Source organism: Porites lutea, chromosome 7 (genome assembly GCF_958299795.1).
Source record: "Porites lutea chromosome 7, jaPorLute2.1, whole genome shotgun sequence".
Taxonomy (NCBI): Eukaryota; Metazoa; Cnidaria; class Anthozoa; order Scleractinia; family Poritidae; genus Porites; species Porites lutea.
Window position 1 is genome coordinate 21006645 of NC_133207.1, and position 25759 is coordinate 21032403.

A 25759-nucleotide genomic window follows, 5' to 3' on the forward strand; every position below is an offset into this window, starting at 1 on the left:
TCACCAAATGACGTAATTCAAAAGATTGACATGACACTAAACAATACCCACATCATGTGAACCAACAATGGTTTCTGCAACACCAAGAAACACCCAAGTGCACTTAGGGGGTGTTAACATGACAGCCGGGCAACGTATGCACCAGCGCAAGTTCACTCCAGGTCTCTCTTGTGGCTCCGTATTTGTTTACATGATACCACCCTGTTTGAATTCACCCTGGTTGTTGTACCAGAACGAGAGTTTCACTCCGGTACAAAATTTCGCAACAATATCATGTAAACAAGAACAACCACATCTTTTTGGTGTGAAATTGATCTGCCAGTGGACTGGAACAGGAAGCGCATGCATAGTTTTCATCATTTCAGGATGGCAACATCATGTCGGTCATGAGATGAGGAAAAAACATGCAAACATGTAAATACAACTCATATCAGTATGAAACTCGAGCCAGTGTGTGTTTTCTCATGTAAACAACTCCTTAGCTGCTTTGGCTAGTTCACAGCTAGCATCCAACGCAGATGTCCTCAGGGATTCTTCACGCATTCCTCTCCCACAGATGTCCATGGGGCGAATCCCTAAAGGTGTCTGCATGGGAGGCTAGTTCACAGGCACTCTGCTAAAATTGGAATACCACTTAGATATAGAAAGATTTGCAATTTTTAAATAATTCTATTGTTGTTCAAGGTTAACTTTGTGAATAATCTTTTAGAGTACTCTCATCCAAATGCGTGTTCAGTTTCTTGAAATTTCGTTTTCTGTTCGGTTTTCTCTTTTGCTGGGTTTGCTGTGGCTTTCTTATCCCAGAGTCCTGCATGGTCGTGATTCCTGCATTGACCAGGTACTTCTCAATGTCATTTTCACCGATTCCTTCCACAGACACCCCACGCCAATGCTTTTGGAATTCTTCATCAACAGGGAGTTGGTGTTGATCGTTTTTGAAGAACAGGATGACTTTCTTATCTGTAGAACGTGTTATAAACGTGATCCTACGCCCGGCAGATTTTACTACCTGATCAGCGTCGGGCAAACTTTCACGAATATCGTCTAGTAATATCCCGCCCAGACCTTGTTCTTCGTGTCGTTCTAGCAATTTTAGAAGTTGTTTCTTGTCCTTGATACTGAATTTCGGCTTGAAGGCAAACTTTCCCTCTTTGTGAACAAGCTTAGAGTTTTCTTTCAAGGCCTCGTTGCCTAGCCAAGCCTTATCGTTTTGACTAATATCAGTGTACTTGATTCGATCGAGGATTTCGTCGACACTCAAAGGCTCGAATTCTCGTCCAAGATGACGCCTTTTCATGAAGTCTACAATAGCAGCAAGCACAGCAAACTTATGCTTACTTCTGAAAGTGGGAGTTTTGTAGTCCGCTGAAGGAGTAGCTTGTTTCTTTGGTTGCAATAACTCCTTAGGAAGGTAACTACTTTTCGGCACTTTAGGTTTTGACAGTGGTTTTGATTTTGGTTGATCGCTGCTTGTTGTTTTTGACTTCTTTGCTTCGACAGTTGGTTGTTTGATACTTCTTGCCTTGAAGTCTTTTAAGTCCTTAATTAGTGAAGGATCCATTTTTGAGTTTTTGATTCACTTTTTTGGTTTAAATCAGAAAAACTTTGACTACTAGAAAATGAAATAATGTTGGCAGCAACTTCTGCTGTTCTGTGACTGAATAAGCTTAGTAACCGTGTAAAAATAGTAACCCCACAGTTCAACTTCCGAAAAATCCCCGATAAAGTTCCGACAAAATTCCGAAATTGTATTGACCAGTCAACGAGGTATCGGCATTTGGCGCGAAATTCGCTTTTGTATGTTTTGCAGTGGTTCATTCAGCGAAATCGAGAAGCGAAAATGGCTGTTGCCGTGGACATTCGCCAGGTAAAATTGTTTTCAACTTTTCCATTTACAAAGCAGATATCATATGAATAATTTTGTGTGGTATTTTACAGTCATTTGTGAACGATGACTTGTTCGACGCCGAGTATGGAGACAGCGATGGCGAACAAAATGGCGATCTAGAAGAAGACAATTCTCCTAAATCTCCGGCAACCGACTGGGTGGAAAAACCTCTCGAAAGTAATTCTGACGGGGAACCTCAAGACAGCAGGTTAGATGAGGAAACAAGTATTAAAACGGTAGACGAACGACAGAAACAAGAGGCACTTGCAGAAAAGGTCAGGAAATACATCTGTACATGCCCGGGTGTACATGCAATTAAACACTTTTATTTTACTAGGCTAGTCGATTAAAATAAGCTTAAGCTTAAGTTTTAGCATAATTTTAGGGCCACATGAAAGAAAAAAGTAACTGGAAGAGTGTAAAAGAAAGATTTTTCATGGTTTTTAAAATCTGTAATTACGTGTAGCAGCCACTACACTGAGATATTAATTTAAAAAATATCTTAGTGGCTGATTAATGATTACCTCATTATAATTTTAATTTTTGTTGGGCCACCCCAACATTTGCATCCCACCTCCGTTCAACCTTCTTGACTACTTTGGACTGGGATTGTAGTTAGTTATAGCTGCAGTTACAACTGTAATGCACCAGTCCATTCCAGAGGTCAAAATTCTTAGGACACTTGACACGATCTGCCTTAATTTGTCTCCCTTTCCCCCATCGCCCCCAAGCAATGTTGTAGTTTGTGCACCCTGACACTACCCTGTACACTTTACCCTGTCCTAAAAGTGTTTGGGGGGAGGGGAGGGCCATTGGAGGCATCCAAACTGTTACAGAAGTGCATATGATGCTACATCTTCATATTTGATATGTTAGGGATGTGGAAGGAAGGTTTTCAATAACCATCCCAAGGATTTTTGTCCTCCAATGTAGGTTCCTTTAAATAGGCTTCAGATCTGGTAGAAGTAGGGGAGGGTCCTCAAGTCTATACCACCACTTGAGAAACCCTAAATACGTATTTACCATAAAATAAAAATACCCTTTGAATTAAAATTCCAAAGCTGTCTACAAGTGATGATGCTGAGCTTGTAGAGAAAAGTGATGATACGGAAGACAATGCAACAGAGGAGAAAAATACTGGTGCTTCACCAGTAAAGGAAGATCAGACTGAAAATCAGTCAGGTGAAGATGAAGATGACAGTTCTGATGAGGAGACTTTAAATGTAAAGAGACATAAACAGAAAAATGAGGTTAAAAAGGTCAGTTCATGTTTGCTTTTGTAACTACAGATTTGATCATCCAAGTGTGGATATTCTCAGAAAATTTGATCCTTTGTCTTGAACTGAGTGCATGTAAGCTTGAGTACTATGTTCAGTTTTGGAAGAGAGCACTCCATTGCATGGCTGTCTGGACTGAGGGTTGGGCATATTCCTTGGCTAATAGGAAACAAAAAGAAAATACATGTAGGACTAAAAGAACTTCTTAGCTGATCAAATCTGTGCCCTCTAACTCATTTACGTGTACCAGTAGCAACTTGAAATCCTATCAACAGCTCTGCCCTTGTACATGGTCTAAATTTTTAAAACAATGTTCAGCAAGATTTAGCAGGGCTTCAAAAGAACTTTAATTCCAGCTTGTTCTTTTTAATTTGAGTAACTCACATTTTGCTCGCTTGTGGCCACTTCTTGCTCATCATTCTTAGTGGTAATGATTCGGCTAGACTTGGTGCTTTGCTTACAGGTACACCCTTGCCCATTGGACAAGTGAGCTTTAAAAGTTACCTTTCCAGCAAGAGAATCTAGTTGTATCCAGACTACAAGACAACCCTTTTTAAGCCTGTGTTTACATGTAGTACAGTAAACACCCGCATGAACACACAATTTCGGAGGTCAGACTGACTGAGTTCTTATTTATCGGGCGCTTAATGAAAAATCAGCCTCAAAATGTTCTTAAATTGTTATTTAGTGATACTATCCAAAACATGTAATTATTCTGTAATCTGCAAACATAAACTTACATGTTTTGTTATTATGACACTTTTTCCATTGTTACAATTTTCAGGCTGATCTTGTTCTTATAAAAATGGGGCTTTATTGGCCAAATTTCAGCCTGGTGTTCTTAATCCATTTGTTCTTATATGCAGGTGTTTACTGTATTCCTAGCCAAGCAAGGACTTTTAAGATAAACTACCATGAAAGAAACATGGACATTTTTTGTAGGGCAACACCATCATTTCAGATAAATTTTGTGAAAGATTTTGTTTTTTGAATTTGCTTCAGCCATTTGAAAATGATGACTTATTTGATGCGGAGATTGGTGAGGATAGTGATGACAGAGAAGATGGCAACCTTTCTAATGATGATTACGATGCTCCCAAATCACCATCACATGGCCAAAGTCATTCAGGAGAAGAGGCAGCAACGATGAGTTCTGATGATGAATCCACTCGCAAAAATGTCAAAAAGCGGAAGAAACGAGATGCTAAAAGGAAGGTAAAATCATAATATATCTTGACAAAATGCAGTTATTTGAAATTAAAAGCCTTTAACAACAAAGAGCACCATCTTGTTGCGCCATACTTTAATTATACGAGATAGCAGATTCATCTCCCCAGCTGGCCAATTTGCCCAGTGCCAGATGCCTGGCCTGAATTAAGTTTTACCTTTTGGGAAAAGTATTCAAGAAACAGTCTTGCCAAATCAACTGAAGTGACTAAAAAGAGTAGAAAGAATGCATTGCCTTCAAACGAGGTCCTGTATATTGGAAAGCTTCCAAAAATTAATGGAGTGGGCCTTGCCAGTCATTTAATAATTTTTTGTCCACTTGATATTTCTGGTTTCCCAGTGTGAATGGTATTCCCCTTTTTCTTGACAATTCAGTATGAGTATTTAACCTGGAGCTGCATCTACATCTCTGCATCTGCATCTCCATAACATGCAACTGTACAGTGTGAGTTATACATGTACAGAGTTAAGTGCACTATGCAGTTTATGCCGTGTACTATTAAAATAAAAGCTTACTAAAAAGTCAAATCTGCATAAAGTGCAAAACAACTTAATTACGTTTTGATGAATAAAACGCAAGTTTATCGTGGTTCAATCATAGAGTTGTTTTATCTAGTTATTATTTTTTGTTTCAAGTCTTCAAAGCCTCGAAAAGCAAGAAAGGCAGAACTTTTCAACATGCATAGTGAGACACAAAGAATGGTTAGAGGTTTGTAATTTGACTGTTGTCTACACGCTGTATACACTGTATGTTACGGGTCAAAATTAAATTCAAGTAAAACTTTTGTAACCTAGGTTGATTATCCCTTTAAGTCCCAATAGTGATCAACATCAATTTTCGCCTAAAGATATCAATACGTTGGCAAGAGAAAAGGTTATGAGAGTTTATAAAATGATCACCAAAGAGAAAATACCTTGATCTTTTATCAAATTCTCTCAACTCATTCTTTAAGGAAATGTATAGAGATCAGTTTGGAGAATTTGTATGTGGATATTGGGGCTTCAAGGGTTATCTGTTTCCTTTGTCCCCTACCCTAATTGTTTATGAATAAAGGCTAGGATACAAAGGAAAGAATCAACCTTCATGTCGGTTAAAAAATTTTATCCTCAATTGAATTTTGACCTGTAACAAATATTACTCTGCAAGTTACCTATACAAATTACACCATGTACAATGACTGTTTTGTGCAAACAATTGCTAGATGTTTCAGCATGTAGTAGTTGCAAAAATTAAGTAGTTTCTCACTGAAAAATGTAATAGTGATTATTTTAAACACAATGCACACTAGAATGGATGCAAACCCAAGATACAGTGTAGCAGAGTTCGAGTCCAACTTGCTGACAACTCAGCCTTGGTTCCTTCACTTGGGTTAATGTAGCACCTGTTCAGCTATGAAAGCGCATCAAAATAATTTATACATTATTACTTTTTTCTCCAAATGTTCTCAGAATCAACAGTCCGGTTACCTTACCACCAGCCGACAGTTCTTCCCATAACACACTTTCTGAAGAGAGTACCACTCACAGAAAAGAAAAAGGCTGAAAGGTAATTTTGACAAGGCATTGAAATTCATGCAATCATTGTTGCAAAACGAGACACACCCTGTGTCAAAAATACAGTTAGGAAAAAGCTTACTGTTTGATTCAGTGAATGTACCAAGTAACAATCAGGGCTGTCAATAAGGATTCATTTTGCCAGGTTAATACAAGTAGAAAACAGCTAGGGATTTCTATTGGTTATATTTTCCTATGAAAGTAGTCAAGGGTCATACTCCTCGTTGCTGGGAGAAATTCCCGGCGCCCAACCCTACATTGTACACAGTGTACATGTAAGTCACAGCCCTGGATGATGTTAATGAGACATGTTCACCATATCACCTCTCAGTGATTTACTGTAACTCAGCAGCCTTACTAAAAGAGGTTAATGTGCATGTTTACTTCTTTGATGCAACTTGTATTGAAGAAAGTTTGGTATTAATTTTTTGATGGCTTTGTATTTTGATTTAATTTACGGAAGTTTACAGACTTCTTTCACAGTGTTTTTGCCAGAAAGTTGTTGCCTTAATCTGCCAGTGTTTAAGATATAAAAGTGAATATTTCTTGCTGACACTTAAATACCACTTTCAAATAGGACCACAACAAAGACAGTTAAAGAAGCTACGAATAAAGAAATTCTTCAATTGTCACCTGATGACAAAACTATACCAGGCAAGGGTAATGAAATAGAAGGGCCAGAAATGTTGAGCCCAACAGCCGGTGACACTGCAAGTCCCACAGGAGCTGTTCATGGAATGAACAGGTTCAAAGCTGTCACACCCAAACTGAGTGCTGCAACAGATCCCTTCTTCTTAGATATGGATTACACACCCTCATTATCAAAACCTGTCAACAGTGGAGTGTGGGGCTTGAGAGAAAGGTAATCAGGATTTTTATAGGGTGGAATTTTGTAATGGCAAATTAGCACACTACGCGGTGCTGTTGGACTGATATAAAACTGGAAATGAGCTTTCTTAAATGAAAGGGTTTACCATAGTTATATGAGATGGGTTTAGAATATTATTGTACATTTTCCGAAGTCCCATTTAGTTTCAACTCAAACCTTTTTATAAGTTTATGTGGAGAGTGTACTCTTTAGTAAGAATTTGACTACTTCTTGAGTTTCTGAGTCATTTTTTCTACAGTCATCTTTGTGCCATGACCATCACCCAATATTATTTTGGTTCAGGTTTTTTTTTTTTGCTGCAATCTATCACTCATACAACAGCTACATGTACTTAAGGGTGTGAAAAGACAGGCCAAAAAGTTGAGAAGTCTCCTCAGTTTACAGGCCTGATGCTGTGTGGAGCAAACTCAAAATTTAGTCAACTTTTCTCCCAAAAAGCTGGCAAACTGTGCTTGCAAACTAGAGCAAGCCCAGTGGGTTTTGCCGCTAGCACAGACTATCATATAGCGCATCAGCCACAGCCTGGCCTTGGAGGTCCCTTGTCAAAATACAGTGTTTTTCAGAAGACCCATCAACTGGCAAAAATCGCTGGGTAGTTGTCTCCAAAGCATAAGCTACATGTACTCACAGAGAAGCCTTTTTTTTGTAAGGTGGATAGCAAATCCATCGTATTTGTCTCTCAACCTTCTTCTTGATAAAAGTTAACTTGCTATCAAAAATAACATACAGTGTATGGGTAATTTAAGGTGCCATTCTCATGGTTAAAAACCTTTCCTCAGTCGCTCAAGAGATACTGGAATTAACTACAGTGGAACCTCGTTAATTAATACCATCACCAATGGCCCCCCATAAATTGGTTGTATTAACAGGTGACCATATTAACAAGGTTTTTTTTTACAAGAAAATGCATGGCCATTTTGCAAGGCGGCCAAAAAAGTGCCGTAACAACTAGGTGACCGTATTAACGAGGTGGCCGTAAGGCAGGGTTTCACTGTATTCAGGCTTACAAAATTAAACACTTAAGACACCTTGCTTAATTTTCTTTAAAATTTTCTGGAGACACTTGCAAAATATCACAAATGACAGTCATGCTATGTTTGTTATTTTGTTAGATTTTTAAAACATACTTCAAAGCCTCAGGAGAAAACCCCAGTTCCAGTCAAACCTTTAAACAAAGAAAAAAGTAAACCAGATGAAGTGCTTTCAGAGGCCAGTGAAACCACACCCAAACCTACTGGAAATACACCTATAGTTTCTGAAGACAAGTTAAAAACAGCAACACCTGGTGAGTCATTAGGGAAATGGTTGAAAGTATTGTACAGAGGAATTCAAGGACCTATCAAATGCCCAATCTAGAGAAAGACTGGCGGTGTCTCCATGTAGCCACCCAGAAAAGATGGTCTCTCATTTGCATAGTCCACAATTTGCATGCACCTTGAAAGTCCTTGAAAGTGCTTGAAATCTAAAATAAAAATTCAAGGCATTGAATGTCCTTGCAAATTGCAGTTGGTGCTGGAAATTCCTTGAATTTCGGTGCTAACTTTATCCAACCCAGATTCTCAAGTACCTAATATGAAACCTTCAGGATAAAAATGCTTATGTTTGTGGAAGAAATAAAAAAGGCACAGACTCAAGGCTCTTTTTTGCACTAAATGGATTCCTTGAAAAATGGGAAATATGTCCTTGAAAGTCCTTGAATTTTTTGTTCAAAAAAGGGTACGAACCCTGATAGTTCTCTGACTCTAATCCCAATGAAAAAAGTATGGAACTTTAATGCCCTAGTGCAGTTGACAATGCAATTTTCAGGGGACATTTTAATAACATTTCTATCTCATCTTAGATTTTTATGCCAAAAAATTGCATCCATCAGGCTCATCAGATAGGTGGTGTCTTGTACACCCCTTCGACTCTAAGTCTAGCCTGTATTCAGCCATCCTCTTCCCACACAGGCTACCCCAAGTCATTGAGGATTGTTGTTGAGTACACTTGTTTTGACCACTACCATTACAACTACCCAATAATCAATTAATTTTAATGTATTTTGCACGGTTTTATGAATTTCAATTTCCAAAAAACGCTTGTCCCTACTTCTGACAAAATGAAGCAGTGAGAAAGTTTTTATGCTATTTTTTACTACTGCTTGTAAATCATGTTTTTATTATTTTTAAGAATGTTTTCCAATTTTGTACAGTTTACAGCTGAAGTTGTAAAAGATTGATCTGACACATTCGCTCTGTCATTCTTCCCCCATTCATCCCCTCGGGTGACCAACTATATAGGATTTCACAAGTAAATAGATTTAGGGCAAAGCAAAACAAAGCAAAGCCTTTAATGGAGTTAAACATTATTTTTGGCTTGACAGGGTCCACCCTTGTTCCTCCATACCTAACCGCATCTGAATTATGTTGTGATATGTCTCTCATTTCCAGGGACCAGACTTTTACTTCTCAAGGAACAGCTGCAAGCAAAAATGAAAGTTAATCGAGCTGAAAGAAGGAAAATACAAGAAAGCCAACGAAAGCTTGACAACGAAGAAGTTAGTGAGGAAGAGGAAGAAGAAGAAATGACTGAGGAGGAAGGTTTGGCATGAATAATCTTTATATTATCTCTGTCAAAGATTAAATTACAACTCATTTTATGGCTTATTAATCCGAGATTTTGGTAGAAGAGCGATACGTCGACTACACAAGAAAAAGTTAAATTTTGAGCTCCTTTTCCATTTGTTCGCGTATTTAAAAGTCTATTAAAGTACATGATGTATCCCCGATAATCCGATGATCATAAAGGGCGCTTTTTTACCCTAACTTTGCAAAACGCGTTTAAGGTATTGATAGTTTTCTCTTGATGCAGCTCAAACCAAAATTTCCGTCTAGGAAGCAGGTTGCTTTTCCTTGAATTCCTAACATTTCCCTGCTTTCAGAAAGCAGAGTGTACGTTTGCAACATTTGTTTCTCGTGCCACTTAACTCGGTAACTACTGGGACAAATTCCTCCCTTCCTGCACCTTTCAAAATGACTAGTGTCTTTGAATTAAAGTCGTAGGGTCGAATACTTTCAGGTACCCTGTAATCTTCGCCTTTTTTAGGCTAGCGAAGGCAAGCGTGTAGGCGGAAAATAACTCTTGTTCTGTAGGCTAGTTGTAGCAGATTGCAATTTCAGACTGGAATAGTACACATACACTGTAAGTGCTTATCATCATCGTCATCATTATCATCATCATAACCATCATCATTATTGTCATCATTAATATATAGATTTGTTGGTTTTCACGTGACGTCACTAAAATTCAAACCACAAAACTATCGATCCTACGGAGATTTTACTTCCATGGTGTATAAGAGCAGCTGAAAACTAATTTTCAAACAAATTTTGGTTTTGTAATAGAGTACGCTTGAATTTCTAAGCTTTTGCGTGACGCAGCATTTACATGACAGCCGAGAGAGAGCTGTCATTTAGGTTTATAAAGCGACTTTTTTCGAGGAATTTTGCTATCTAATCAGTTCAAGTATTAGAAAAAAGTATTACTTTAATGTTTATAAGTTCCTCGGGGAGTAAATTCACGCTTTTGTAGCAAAACTCGGTAACAGATCTTTCTGTTGGTTTCCGTCCGCCATGTTGGACCTCATCCGGATGAGCTCCAGCATGGCGTCGCCATACAAAGCTCCATAAATTTGGGTAAAACATTTCCTCGGATATCTCGTATACGAATTATTCCTTCGACCCAAATCTTGGCGAGTGTCTTTGTTTATTTACCTCCTTTCATTTCCCAGATTCTGGACTTTTTCTGTCGAATGGTTTTGATTTTTATTTTGATCTATTTTGAATGGCTTGACACTGAAAACCAGCAGTAGATTTAGCTAGGGCTAAGAGCAAAGTTCTGGATCATATTTATAGTTTAATTTGCCCAAACAAAATGTAAAGTCGTGTAATGTGAAGCGGGAAAGGCAACGAGAACGGTGAAAAAACAACAATAGGTGTGATTTGCAAAAAAGCAACTTTGCACGCGCAGGGCATTTTTTTTTGTACATTTCTTTACCGTTGTTTTGCACGACTACATGTGTACAACGTGAAACTTCCTAGTTACACGTTTAATGGAGTAAATGTCGCTTTTTTCTCTCTGCCGCCCATTTTCACCTTGGTGGCCACTAGCATTTCTCAGTTTCTTACCGTCGCTACAATATTTTCATGTTGTTCTTCCAACAAAAAACGTCTCCATTTTTTTATCTCTTGCTGTGGCTGTCTGTCGTTCTTTTTCTCGTTGAGCTTCGCTGGCCTGTCACCTATTTTCTCTTTTTCTCTGTCTTTCTCTTTCTCTATATTCCAAATCTGTGGACATGAAAATTAATCTAAGCTTAATACTTTACACAACACGTATACAGAAACAATTTCCGCTTTTCGTTTTCGTCTTTATTGACTCTTTGGTTGTCAGGACGCGGGTGGCCATGCGATTTCCCGCCAAAATAACCTCGAGTTGCATTTGGATTGACATCCCTTTTGATTGACTTATTTTACATTGGTATGCCTGTGGTGTGGACGGACGGTTGGTTTGCCGTACGGTCACGTGATTACCAAAATTTCTCGGATGGGTAGATTACCACATTTTCCTAGGTATGGGGCTACGCTCGCGCGCGCGTTGAGCTCCGCTATCATAATCGTCATCGTCATCATCATCTTATAATCATCATCCTCATCATCACTGTGATCTCATTATCATCATCATCATCATCATCATCATCATCATTATTATTATTCATTTGCGCTGCGAAGTTTTCAGTTTCTCCTCTTTAATTCTCTACTTTTTACAGACGATTCTGATTATGAGCTTGACAAATGGAACGAAGACGATGAAAGAAAACAGGAAGAAGGAGAAAGCGATCTTGAGGATGAAGCAAAAGATAAAAATGCTTTTATAGATGATGAGGCGGATGAAAGCGATAATGACAATGACATTGCTGTCCATGACATTGATTCTGGCTCAGAAGGGGATATCAGCGATGGAGACGAAAGCGACGACCACAGTACGGAGGAGAAGACTGTATTTAGCGACGATGGTTTGTCGAAGCCAACAGCAAAGCTTAAATCAAAAAAGAAGCATAACAAATCTAAATTGCCAAACTTCAATGTGGATGATAAAACCATGGATCTTTTTGGCGATAGCAGATCTCGATCTGATGCTAAAGGGGAGAGCAATGATTCTATGCCAAAGATTAGCAACGCGGAAAGAGACAGTGAAGACAGCACAGCCAGCCTTTGTCTTCGTCTCGATAGCGTAGAAGATGGTGATGAGTCTAATTTCAATTTTCCTAGCCTCCCTATGTCTTCGAATACCAGGACAAAAATCGATTTTAAAGTTGATAAGTCGCTGACAAACATTTCCGAGGTGTCGCAGGAATCTAGTCAGTCAAGTTTTGGAGGATTGTTGGGTTCGGAATTTGGTGAGAGTGCCAATAGTCTTGAAGCGAGTAGCGACAGTAGCAGAATTCCCCCTGGGCAAGGGGGAGGTAATGCCCAGGGAAATAATGAGCTGCATTCCGGTAAGAAAACTCCGGAGTTGTTTTCATCTTATTCAAGACTGAGGAACCTGATCGGCATGAATAGCGATGGCGTTTTAAATTCAACAAAAAAGGTATGCAGATATAACGGTTTGTGGCCTTGCAGTTTTCCGCGCCTTTCGGTTTTTCTTCTCTCCTTTTCAGTTTAAGTCCATTTAAGGTCTTGCAAATAATAACAACTTTAATGTAATACTGTGGAGAACAAAACAGTGAGAAATAGAAAGGGAGCCCAGATGTAAAACTGGCAAAGCTAGATTGCATACTTGAAAAACGTCCTTTCAATTTGTAAGAAAATGATAATACAACACAATGTACTTCTATTCGTGGCGTCTGGATTTGTCTTTGTGTGTTTTGAGGCCATAATTTCAGCCTGTTGATCAAGTATTTATTACGTATTTATTTTTGAAATTATATCTGTTAATTTGATTTTTTTTTTCAGCCTGGTAAATTATCTCAGCTCACTCTTCCAATTGAGGATTCGCAGGTATTGTGTCTATTGTGCGTCATTATATGAAACTGTCCGCATTGACAGGAACTTCGTAAATGCGAATGGGAGATAACAAATGTTCGAATAAAGTCTAACCCACTGTTAAAATGTAACCTGAGAGCTTAGAAAGGAAGGAAGAGTGTGAATAACATACTTTTCATCTTAAACTCCGCATCCAATCAGAAGATTGCGCTGTTTATGCGAGGATTATAAGAAAAAATACAGCAACCACAGTATCACCCGGTAATCAACACCATCTAAATAATTATGATTCTAGCTCAGCAAGAAAGCGAGACTATGCAGCTTTGAGATTCTTTTTTATTTATTTTAGATAATATTTACAAGTGACTAAACATAATTTTTGTCAGGGATTTAAGATATAGTTTCATGGGTGTCGAATTACTCCTTACAGGGTTCGTACAGAGTCTTGAATTCTTGAAAAAGTGCTGAAATTTGCCCAACAATTTTCCAGAGCTAGAAAAAGTCTGGAAAATGGAGACAAAGTCTGGAAAGAAAGAAAGTCTTGAGTCGTTTTTCAAGAAAACAATTGAAATGATTTTTTTTCCTTTTGGTAAAATCTTTGTAGCACACCATAAAAAAACCTTCCTGCGTTTTTCAAGGTCTATATTGATCACCTATTTGATAACCTTGAGTCTGGAATAAGAAAAAGTCCGGAAAAAGTCTTCAATTCTGGAAGAAAAAAATCTGTACGAACACTGTCCTTAATTTTGGCGCGCAATTTCAGCGTTTTCTATAATTGCAAAATTGCCGTTGCCGAATTGCAACCTTCCGTACAAAGGTAAGTGTCAGTGCTAAGATAGCGACGAAGTTTCAAAGTATATGAAGATGTCAAGGCATTGAAAGACGCTTCAGAAAACCTAAACACACATTTTGTCAAAAAAATTCTGAAAATTCTGAAGTTAAGCCAAATTTAAGCTCTAAACATTTGAGATCGACACGATAAAACCAGGATAAACATGTCAAAAATCCACGATAACAAACGTAATTCGTCACCCACGATATTAAGGGGTAATCAAATGGTATACTCGTGAAATTAGGGAATAATTTGACGCGCGTTTTTCCAAATCCTAATAATTTCCCGAGCCTTTAAACTCGTCACCATTTGATTACACATACTTATACGCCGCCCTTGAATTAACACTGCATCGAAAGCGCTAAAAAATTAATACACTTTGATTCCTATAGGATCTCTTTGATGACGCTAGTGCCCGAGCAGCAGAAGAGACCTCAAAACAGGACATAAATACAACAGACGCCACGTCAAGTGATTTTCACTTCACTCTTGACGAGGACACTCAGTTTACACAGATACTGAACACACAAGGGTAAGTAGCCCGTTCCAGGCTAAAAATGCAGTAATGCGCAGCTTCGTCCCCAGTCGTCCTCGGCGATTTTGGATGCGACGTCACCTGTCAAGCTTGTCAGGAAATTCGCCAAGGTGGCGCTCGCTTCTAAGCCTCCTATGCTCACTCGGATAGAGCGAATTGGTCTGGGTACGAGACTGAGTATTTGCAGAGAACGTGAAAACTGATGCGAAAAACGCGCGGGGACTGCGAAGAGACAATGCGGTCTTTCTTTTCCCCCTGCCGCTCACCTTTCGGAATCATGCGCGTCCTTTTTTCCATTGGCCTTATTTTTACGACGTCCTTACCATCTCAGAGCCTAGCACAGGCTGAAGGGTAAGATGTAAGGAGGTTCAATAAGCTTAGATGCCTTGGAATCAAGAGACCTGTGCTAAATACAGATGTGGAGAGGCGGGGGATAAAATCCCATAAAAATGTTGGCAATTACAATTTTTTTCAAATTAACGACACAAGAGAAACTCCCTCTAGAAAGGAAAAAAAATTTACCAGCAGGTTCGGTAGCGTTAAAGAGGCTTCAGAGTCACGCTATTTCCTATCTTTTTATGAAAGCTTAAAAATGTGTCTTCCCATCAGTTGTCGTAAATTCCAAAATAATGGTCCAGTTTTCTTATTTAAGGCTATATTTAGGCATTAAAACTATTTCCTGTCGTCTGTTGATATGGATGGCAAGGATGGACATGGATTGAAGTCGGCCAGTTTTTTCAAGTTTTTATGCTATGCGCGCAAAAAGACCAAAACGTTATTATGATTAGTGGTTCCTGATGAAACTTGTTTGATATGTTCATCATAACTTTATAGGAGCATTTTGTTTATGGGTAACTAATGACTATAGCACAGCATTGACCTAAAGCAGCAACATCCTGGTGACATAACCCCTTTAACGTTGGGTTAGAGCGGCGATTTACACAAGGAATTTTCAAGTCTATTCCCCAGTCCGGAAGGTGGCGTGTGGGATGAATTCATAGGAATAAACAGGTTTCCCCAGACCAAAGAGTTATCACAACTGATGATGAAAGATCATCAATGTTCTTTTCCTTGTCAAAAAATAACGCCGTGCCCCTGAAAAGTAAAATTGGAGGCATGCGGCATTCCCCATCAGTACCATGGTATTTTGTCCTTTTAAAAGCCGAGATTATGATGCATTCTCCTTCATGGAAACCACATTGGATTAATTTTGCCTGATTGATTGTTAACATTAATCACCTTCATGCAATTTAACACCAACTTTCTCCCATTCAGCTTCATAAACTCCACGAAAAAGAGTAAAACTAAAACAAAGAGGCTCTTCAAAGATGACGACAACGCAAACAGCAGCACCCAGCCGCCCATGAAGGAACTGCTTGGTTTGTGTTCTGGAAGATTTAGCGACAGTGAAGACACAGGAACACCAAAGGCCAGTGACAGTAATACTGAAAGAAAGAAACAGGAAAAAAAGGCAATATTTGACACTCAAGAAACGAATGGGAATATGAACGAACTGTTGGATTTGTGCTCAGGAAGGTTTACTGACGACGAAAATGATCTTGGAGCTGATGGTGGAGAGGAAATGGAAAATGATTCTGAATCTGAGTTGGATGAAGAAGAGAACAAAGGTCCTAGTGATGTTGGTGATGAGGACGAAGACGATAAGATTGGAGAAAAAAGCGATGTAGAAGACGAGAGTGATCTTGAAGAATTGATGATAAAACGGAAATATGGGAAGAAATATGAGACAAAGAAAAAAAGGTAGGTGGAAAGATACGTAGTTTTTACGAAATGGATTGCTTCTCGTTTTCAAAATGAAGATATGATCGTGGCACTGTAATAGCAATTTTAGCAATTGCAAATTAACCCGAAATATATATCGGGGCTTCAACGGATTTTGAACCCATTACACGGCGATGATCGTATCTTCGTGTAAATTTGTATTTCCGCAGTTTCCATCTTCTCTATTCTATACATTTCTTCTGATCTACAAAATCACCAAATTTGAGTAAAAGTAGAGTGAGAGATCCAACAGAAGATGATGGTGATGATGACGACGACACGACGACGACTCCGTCGACGACGACGACGACGACGACGACGACGACGACGATGACGACGACGATGATGATGATGATGGTGATGATGATGAATGATCATTAGTGCACCCATTTTACTGGCCGTTAAGATCCACGCGCTTCGCGCCGGACGAATTTTATAAACCCAACCTCGCGAGGGATAAAAATGTACCTCCATGTTTCTTGTCAAGACCTAAGATCAAGCCCCGATAGCAGTTTCCAATGTGAAAATTTCTGTTCTTCCTCTGACATTATACAATTTTCACCGCTTTTATAACCCTTATGAAGGCAGTTGAATGCAGCCGAAATATTGGTTCATCGTGTTACGAAACATCTGGTGTCTTCATTTGTGACTGCTTCTGCTTGTGGCTTGAGATTATACAATAATAAATAGTTTCCAGTCAGTGACTCGTTTATTAACTCCCTTGTAGAAAAAGCCAGATTCGCATTTATGAGGCGTTGCGGATTTAATTTCCATTCATTGTTTGTAATTCACAGCATTTTCGATAAGAGGAACTTCCTGGAGGAAGAGGCAGAACTGTCAGGGAGTGATGTGGGCTCTGATGCAGATGAAGATATCGCTACTGATGATGACTTGTTGGAAGAAGATTCTGATGCTGAGGAGTTGCCGTCAGGCGAGGAACTTCAAAAACAGATCAACAAAGTTCACATGTAAGTGATAGTTCAAAAAGGCATTTATAATTCATAAAGAAAAAACAAAAGAAATTAATGTTTAATGAGTATCTCTATATCTGATAAAGACACGGCTAAACTTTACGTCCAGGTTTTTCGAGCAAAATAACCCCAAGTCTAAATATTAAGGTAAAAATGAGTTGATCTATATCAGAGATTTTGAAGGCGTTCAAAAAACTCGCAGGAGTGTATTATCAGGTGTAAAAACTCTCGGCTTTCCCTCGAATTTTTAAACCTGTTAATACGCTCCTGCTCGTTTTTTGAACAGTACATTAAATACCACTGGACACTAATGATAATAAAGAACGTTTAGTAACAACAAAAATTCGAGCTTTCACTTACGACTGTGAGCCTAAAGCCTTTTCTGTTTGGAGTTTTCGTGTAATTTATCAAACACTACACGCGGTGTGTTATCTGATATCCAGATACCGAGAAGTGGTTTGACAGACGAGGCGTCGCCGAGATTTTAAAGACTGACCATGAGGTGTCTGGATATCGGAAGAAACACTCGGTAGAGTGGTTGTTACAGCCTTTTAATAATTCTTGAACAAATTCAAAGCTAGGCTTTGAATTTGGCTTTAGGCTTTCCTTCTCCACCTACTGCAAAGTTTTTGCCACATACTTAAAATCTTATCAAAAACCCTGCTTCACTATGTTTTATGTATCTTACTTTGTGGAGGCGTGTGTGGCCGCGCGGTTAACACCTCGGACTCTGGATCTGCAGGTCCGGGGTTCAAGTCTCGCCCGTCATGTTGTTTCCTTAGACAAGGAACTTTACTCCACTTTGTGTCTCTTCACCCGGGTGTTTAAATCGGTACCGCCGACAAACTGCTGGGGGTAACCCTGCGATGGACTAGCATCTCGTCCAGGGGAGAGTAGCAATATTCCTAGGTATGCTTCAAGCTAAGAAAACCGGGATAAGCTCCGGCCTTGTGGGCCTTTGGCCCATGTGCGCCTTTACCTTTATGTATCTTACTTTACTAGGAAATCAATTCATGACCAGGACAATGCCGACCTGCGAGCGGTGAAAGAAATGTTCCTACCTGATGGAGACCTGTACACAGATGGACAGGGTCGCACGAGACATTTCCGGTGGCGAGGAATTGACGAAAATTCACAGTTCGGACTTTTTGGCAACAAAGATTTTTGGAACGATGAAGATGGCACTGCTATTGAACTAAGTACTGATGAAGAAATTCAGCGACGAAAGGAAAGATACGAAAGAGAAGCTTTCCTCAGGGAGGAAAAGGTGTAAAGTAAAACCATTTTAATAGACCTTTTATCGATACGGCAGCCATATTGAATTAATTAGATTTAAGGAGTATTATGGGATGCCCAGGGTTCATAAGCACGATCCGATATACTCGCTCAGTATTTAAGCGCGCTTTTCGGGCCAATTGTTCTTTAAGTTTTCCCAGAAAAAGATTGTAATGGGGAAAAAGATCGTTGTGCCATGTTTAGATTTGATAATGATCGCCTTTTTCTCGAGAATTATACAATGAAGTTGTCTTTTTGCCCGAAAAACGCGCGTAAATACGGAGCGAGTGCCCCCTGGGCATCCCGTAATACTCCTTAACTCTAATAAATTCAATATGGCCGCCGTATCGGTAAAAAGGTCTACTGTAATGCACTTTTTCATTGTTTTGAACAGGATATTGTTTTAGTATTTTTCTAGTTTGAAGAGTGTATACTGTTTCGTGTTTAGACCACTAAGCCGTAGAAGTTTGCTTTTGATGAACGTTTGATTGCTCATTAGCAAAATTGATTCCAATCTTACTTGAAATTGTTCCACTTTAACTGTTCTGCAGCAGTAAAACAGACGTATATTTATTGCCAATGAGTTCAGTGTTATTTTCTTCCTATTACTGGTGTGTCGTTTCCTTAACTCTCTATAAGCCGGATACCTCTTTAAGAGGGACAGTTAGGGTCGGATTGGAGAGAGTTGACTTTATTACAAACTAGTAATAATCATTGATTATGGATCCGCGTTCGTCTTATTCTACGAGCAAGACATCTGCACGAAAATGAGACTAAAGGAAACGAAAACGAGTCCAGTTTCCTGCGGCCGAGATGCCCCTGATAAAATTAATAGGGGCGGCTAATCGGCAGTCGCTTGTGATAGCTCGAAAATTTCTGCCTTTGTGCCACAGGAACACCAGATTAGGATGCGATAATAACCTACTGTTCCACTTCAATGGCTACACTAATGACCCTGTTTCATATTCGCTGTTAAATGTCCATGTGCATCATCTGTGAATGATGTTCTGCAAGTGATTTGTCGTCGCCAAAACGGCTTGCAACATTGTGGTTTGCAATTTTCCCGTTCCTTTTTTCAGTAAAGTTAAACTCGAAGTTTGTCTTTTCTTCAACAGGACAAGCAAAGGCCTGATGTACTGGACCTCGATGAAAGCAGCCAAAATATTCTGAGCAAAATTAAAGATACAAGCAGTCAGTTACCAGATGGTAAGGGCAGTTAAAGTATTTCAACCTATTTTGCTCACACAATCTCAATGTAATTTATTTTCGTTTGTGATCATAAAAATTGTTATTATCCATTCAAACATTTCACCGTTCCGGATCGGCGTAATCCCGCGGCTAATTCTTCATAACCAGCTGTGGCTGGCCATAATTGGAAGATAGCATAGCAGAGCTGGAGAAAATGGCGTTAGATTTCATGCGTCGTTATGAGTAGACGAAATAGAAGAACTCGTTGAAAGGGATTTTTGTTTTAGTATTTACCCAATTATTTCAATAAAATGGAAAAGAATTTTTTTTCATATATTAAGACCTCACTTTGTAAGAGCTTTGTTTACGTTTTTATTGACTGTGTTCACAAAGTGAATTTTTTAATAGTCGCAAATTCAATAAGAAAATGTTTTCTCCTTACCAGTAAATACCGACAAGCCAAATTTCGTCTCTTTCTGGGTAAATGTTGATACACCTGCTTCATTTATCGCCAAGATTCCGCCTTCCGAAACTGTCCGGAAACGATTCAAAATTTTGTTCCCAAACAACGAAGACCTGATGTAGTTTTTGAAAATAAGGGCGCTAATCAAAAAGTGCAAAATTGCTATATAGTGATTTGGTTAATACTTTAAACAAATACATACCACTGGACCGGTTACTGTCTGTCGTATCAGTGGATAACGCCCATCTCTATCTGCAAAATTCTTTAATATCATAGTGATACGAAAGCTGAATCCAATAATTGCTAATTATTATAATTATTTCTAAATGATGAAGAAACGTTGCGAGTGTTTGACCCGACATGGTATCAAAAGCTCTCAATTTTCTTTTCAAAGTTGTCCTAAGAATCATTGAAAACCCTACGGTGAGAACTGATTGGTCGGTCATGGCACGTTTACTTCCTTTTCTTTTCTATTCACCTTGTTTTGTCTTTCATATGTACTTCTCGTTTCCCCTACAGCTCCAAGTAAGCCTCAGGCAATCGTCAATCCAAAGAACAGTGTTGCACCAGTGTTGAAGAAAAAGACGGTGAGTGGATTTGAAGGACATGGCAGCTTTAACCACCAACGTTCAACAGAAATGCGTTGTCACCTAAGTGCACCGCTCGATAGCTTCTTTCGCTTGCTTGATTTTGGGGTGGTCGATAAAGACTCTGCATGAATCGAGAAGAATCTTGAAACTCTTGAAATCTTGAAAAAATTTGAACTCAGGTCCAGCAGCCGTGCGCTTAGTACAGCGAGCTCAGTTATGATCGTCGGTTTATCAGTAAACAGATGCTCGCACTCCGTAAACCAGTTTGACGAGAGAAAGCAAGATTTACTAGTCCAAAAGTTCGGGCTTCGGCGACTTCAAAGGATTGACGTGATTCAGGCAGAGCCTCCCCTCCTTTTCTTCTGCCTACTTGACAAAAGGAGGCTCGCTCGTAGGCTGCTATATGAATGGCTACATCTTTCCCTCCAAAAGTTTGCATTTATTTCTGTTGGGACGATTGTAAGTCCCAAGAAAAATTGAAAACAATACTTATACAAAATTTTGGAGGAAAAAAAGCCACACTTAGCTGAAAAATTATCATTTACTGATTTAAATCTTAAGCCACGCAATGTGGATCAGATTCAATTATCCATTTATTCAGTTCAGTCAGTCACTGTATTTGTATAGGTAATAGCATGATTTGTAGTGATATTTGGCATAAATACCACGAGTGATATTTCGAAATTGTTATACAAGTGAAATTTGAGACAATTTTGAAATATCAAAAGGGGTATTTATGCCAAAAATCACGTACAAATCATGCTATTATTTGTTTATTCTACTCCCCGCAAAGCTTTTGTAATTTTCACATGTAGGTATTTCAAATTAAGCTGAAATACCCCTGCTGTAAGCCAATAAAATTGGGGAAATTTCTTTGATTCGCTCATTTATTTTCTTTCAGTCGTTTAAAGGATCATTCCTGAAGCACAACAAGACCACACTGTCACGCCTGTCTTCCCTAACGTCCAACACACCAAATGCGTCAGGTACAACGCGAGGATTTGTGTTCCAGACAGTTTCACCACAAGGCAAGACCAACTCAAACGCAAAGGTAAGAACCACCGGTGCAAAATAATTTTCCTTTCTGTAAAGAATATTCCTGAAGTAGCGAGCTGTTGGGGATGTTAGGGTCAAGAAACTATGCGCAAGTTCGACATCGGTATCAACTACAACAACAACAAAAGTGCAAAACAGCACTGAACACTGCAAGTCGCGCTTTTTGACGCATTTCTTTACCCTCACACTGCACGACTACAGCGTTAAATTTTGGACACAATGACGACAAAATTTTGCTTTTTCTTACGGTGTCTTGTGCAATTTAGCTTTTGAAAAAATCGCGCACTGTGATATTAAAGCAGCCCGCACATTCACTTTTTAAATCGAACGTGGCTTTGTGTTAATTCCGCATTTACACAAGCAAGCTGGCAAAAAATTTCCCTACAGCTCCGTAATGAAGGATATTGAAATGACTCCCTTTTTCCTTTTTATGTTGAATATCGTTAGCTAAGCTAATACCGGAACAAAGCTCACACCGGTTACAACCTTGCTTGTCAACCCGCGCTCAATTACAAGAGGTCCAAATCTTAGGTTTTAAAAAACGTCCTTATTTTCTTCCGCAGAAAATCCAGCGAACTAATTCCGTAATAGAACAGCCAGCATCCAAGAAACCTAGACTGGACAGAAGCTTAAGTGACTCCAACAGTGTATTTTCTATGCTTTGACACGAAGGTCTTTTCTTCATTTCAGTGCTATTTTTGTTTTATTTTTATCAAAGCATAGTAACACCACGTTGGATCAGAACTCAAAAATAGGGGCATATCCGTAAAAACCCGTGATACCCATAGAGAAGTTCTGTTTAAATATATATAAAAAATAAGATCAAATTAATAAACCACAGTCTAGTCAAGGATTAAGGACTACCTGTGCTCTTATTGACTTTCTCATATCTCTGAAATCCGGCTCCACGTCTGACAGTCACTTTCCGCGTCAAAAAGAGGAGAACTGCAGCACTGCATTTCTCTGAATGGGGAAACCCCTCCCCCACCCCCTAAAAGGTACTTGAATTAAGTGTACCCGTAGTGGGGTGGAGTTTAATGGGGATGTAGGCTATTTTTCTTTCGTTTGACTGTGGTCACATGAGGGACTTTTTGCGGTAAAGGAAACGAGTAAGGTGCCTCAAAGCCATAATATGTCGTTTACAATGTTCAAACGTTGATGCTTCGCCAGCAATGCTTTTTAGTTTTTTTTTACTGTCTTTCTCAACAAAAAAGAAAGAACAGAAAAACGTCTTTTTTTCAAAACGGAAAAGCGGTCCCAGTGTTCTACAAAAAGAAACTAGTTATTCTTGATGAAATAAAAGAGAAAACGTGTTAATGTACAGTAATTACTTATTTTATAAATTTTGCCTTGTTTTCCACTTTATACTATACGTAATTCTACGTAATAGTAAGTGAGAACGCGTTAGAATATTAGATCGCGGCTGGCCTTCGGTATTTTCTTAATGGGTTGTAAAATGGCACGATTCTCGGGGACCTATTGATATCGGTTTGCATCAAATTATATTGAGATCTGCAATTACCTTTTGATGAATTGTACATAGTTATTTATATTTCTTTGTGTAAAATAAAGTATATCGTTTGTGAAGGGAAGTCTACAGAAAATTTAAACGATGTATTATGTTCTACTAAAGTCTGACTTTCTCGCCGTTGTTCGACAAATAACCTCGTAAGTATATTTTCCGTTTCCTCAAAAACAGGGGATGAGTGGATAGTGATGTAACTAATAATGGAAGGAAACAATTTAAGTATTTACAAAGTGATCGAAATATTCATGATTGAATTTCGAAGCCGATATCGAATATAAAGCACTTGAAGAGTAACCCATATTTTTATTATACTGGACCTTACGCTGATAAAGCCAAATTTTTTAATATTCTACTTCAATTGAGGCATCTCGTATGCGCAAATGTTATCCGCGAAGAGCCTCTAAAATGCATTAACTGTTTGTTGTCAGAGCACTTTGCACCTGCCAAGAAAGAGGAAAAATAATCGGGTTCTGGCAGAACCTTTCTGTAAGAAGCGCCTGAGTGTAAAGATTCTTCAAAGCATCACATTGAGATAAACTTCGCCTAAGCAAGTGTGACAATGAAAAAGCAGAAAGTTCGTTTTGAAGCTTTTCGCCACAGTATCAAATGTCCTAAATGCGGTGAGAAAATACGTAAAGCTGACGAAGAGCATCATCTTGTGTACGAGTGCACAAAACAGTTCGTTCACTGTAGATTTTGCGAAATTGTGTTGCCAAGAGAAATTGCAAATCATCATGAAAATTATTGCGGCTCGAAAACGGCTATTTGCAAGAGCTGTGGTGATCATGTGATTGTTAAAGATTTTGATTATCATAGAAAATTTTGTGAAGGCGATAATACTACTCTCCCATGCGAGTTTTGCAAAATGCTTGTGCCAGCTCATGAGCTTGTTTGGCATCAGAGAAAGTGTCTTCAGCAAGGTGGCCTGGTTGATGAAAATTTCATGCGTAAAGAATATAACGGCGAAGGTCTTCGACAATCCACAAACAATCCGAACGGAAACCGAGGGAGTGTTTTATTTGAAACACAAGAGAGAGATGAAATAAGAGAGGAAAGAGCGAAGGAAGAATTCGACGAGGCAGATCGAAGGGTTGATCGAGTCAGCGAAACACGTGCCAAGGCAGCGAGAGAAAGCATCATCATTGTAGCGTTGCCTTGTGAGATATGCGGAGAACTCTGCCCTTCTGACAGACTAATGGATCATCAGATAGAATGTCAAAGGGAGAGGGAAATTACGATCGAAAACGACCCTGACGAGTCACTACACGCTTCGCCCAGGACATTTGATTCTGTGTTTACCAGACACGACTACGCAGAAAAATCGGGCGTGAGGTACTTTGAAGTTCGAAGAAGCTATAGCCCAACAATAGAATTTACAGATGATGATGTATCATTGGAGAGTGATATTGGTTTTGGATCCGGCTCGAGGGACCAGCGAAAGTCGACTAACTCTCCTCCGTCAATGCAAGAGGGATTCACCACTGAACGCGACTCTAGTGCGTCTGGTGTAAGCCTCATAGAATATCAGCGAGGTTATAGTCCTGAGATGAACTTTGAAGCGGAAACTGAACCGGAATTATTTATGCCTAATTTTCCGACATTTTGTCTCTCTCTAGAGGAGTCACATTTGCACGAACGCGGTGATTCTTCAAGATTCAACCAAGTGGAAAGCCGTTTTAGGGAGGAAGGAAAGTGATGTTGGAATCGCTGGAGCATAACACTTACGAAGACTATTATGTTTAGAAATCGCTCTTCAACATTTTTCCGCATGACCTCACCACGGTGAAGCCTGCGCAAAGGAATAGTTTACGAAAACCTTCAAGGTCTCTAATTTGAAAATGATGTTGATATCGCTAGAGCGTAACAGTGACGCCGGAAGACTATTATGTTTCGACATCGCCGTTAAACATGTTTTCCGCAAGACCTCATTACAGTCAAGCCTGTGCTAACGAATGGTTGACGAAAAACTCTATCGTCTGACATTTGTAAGCTCGCATATGTATACGGACTAAGATGGACTGTTAAAAAGTTGAAAGAGGAAATATTTAATGCCAAAGTGAATGATATCAGGGGCGAAATTCAATGTATTTTTAAAAAGCTGACACTCGCGTTCCATCAAGTGCAAAGGTTTATGATTGTTTGTGAAAAAAATTTGCCAGTTATTCTGAAGCTTTTGAAAGTCACAATGCCGAACGTGAAGTAAACGGTTCAATCCCCCTCATCAATAAGTATTTACCCGTTTCCCTTTTAGACACTCGTATGCACGGATCTCCTATGTGTATGACAGCGCAGCTGCCCTAGTAAACGTCTGATTGCTGTATCCGTTGACATTTTATTTCTGGGTAACTCTTCTCAGTTATGAGAGGAATATCTCACACCTTTAGCTAATTATGCGCATTTTAATACTGTTACTCAGAAAACAACAAGAGTACACTGCGAGCAGAGGTTTGTTGATCGTTCTTTGAACTTATAACACGAAGCGATCTCCAAATATATGGAGCATGTGCTAGGGTTTAGACGAGGTAATGTGGCGGTAATTTGTCCTTTGGCGCGCGTTATGCAGTTTGACTACTGACAAGGCGGGCTATCATTTAACCAATCATAGGCATACACATAGTTATGACCCTTGCGCATGCTCAACAGGTTTGTTTGGTTCATGGCAGAGGTTTCTCTCCGGTCTAGCT

General features: G+C 39.2%; 3 protein-coding genes across 3 annotated transcripts; 2 read left to right on the top strand and 1 right to left on the bottom strand.

Annotated features, from left to right (window-relative positions):
• Positions 1 to 518: 518 nt before the first annotated feature.
• LOC140942932 (transcription initiation factor IIE subunit beta-like) lies at positions 519 to 1641 on the bottom strand. Its single transcript, XM_073391952.1, has one exon. The coding sequence runs from the start codon at positions 1559 to 1561 to the stop codon at positions 686 to 688; it is 876 nt and encodes a 291-aa protein (XP_073248053.1). The 5' UTR covers positions 1562 to 1641; the 3' UTR covers positions 519 to 685.
• Positions 1642 to 2279: 638 nt separating this feature from the next.
• On the top strand, positions 2280 to 23134 carry LOC140944582 (uncharacterized). Its single transcript, XM_073393703.1, has 18 exons — positions 2280 to 2306; positions 2950 to 3147; positions 4168 to 4380; positions 5029 to 5101; positions 5842 to 5938; positions 6524 to 6808; positions 7948 to 8120; positions 9265 to 9414; positions 11640 to 12460; positions 12826 to 12870; positions 14080 to 14219; positions 15498 to 15983; positions 16799 to 16972; positions 17978 to 18242; positions 19366 to 19456; positions 20421 to 20488; positions 21393 to 21542; positions 22111 to 23134. The coding sequence occupies exons 1-18, from the start codon at positions 2280 to 2282 to the stop codon at positions 22210 to 22212; spliced, it is 3558 nt and encodes a 1185-aa protein (XP_073249804.1). The 3' UTR covers positions 22213 to 23134.
• A 263-nt stretch (positions 23135 to 23397) lies between these two features.
• On the top strand, positions 23398 to 25110 carry LOC140943483 (uncharacterized). The gene has a single exon (XM_073392577.1). It carries the CDS (start codon positions 23635 to 23637, stop codon positions 24769 to 24771), a length of 1137 nt encoding a protein of 378 aa, XP_073248678.1. The 5' UTR covers positions 23398 to 23634; the 3' UTR covers positions 24772 to 25110.
• The last annotated feature ends 649 nt before the right edge of the window (positions 25111 to 25759 follow it).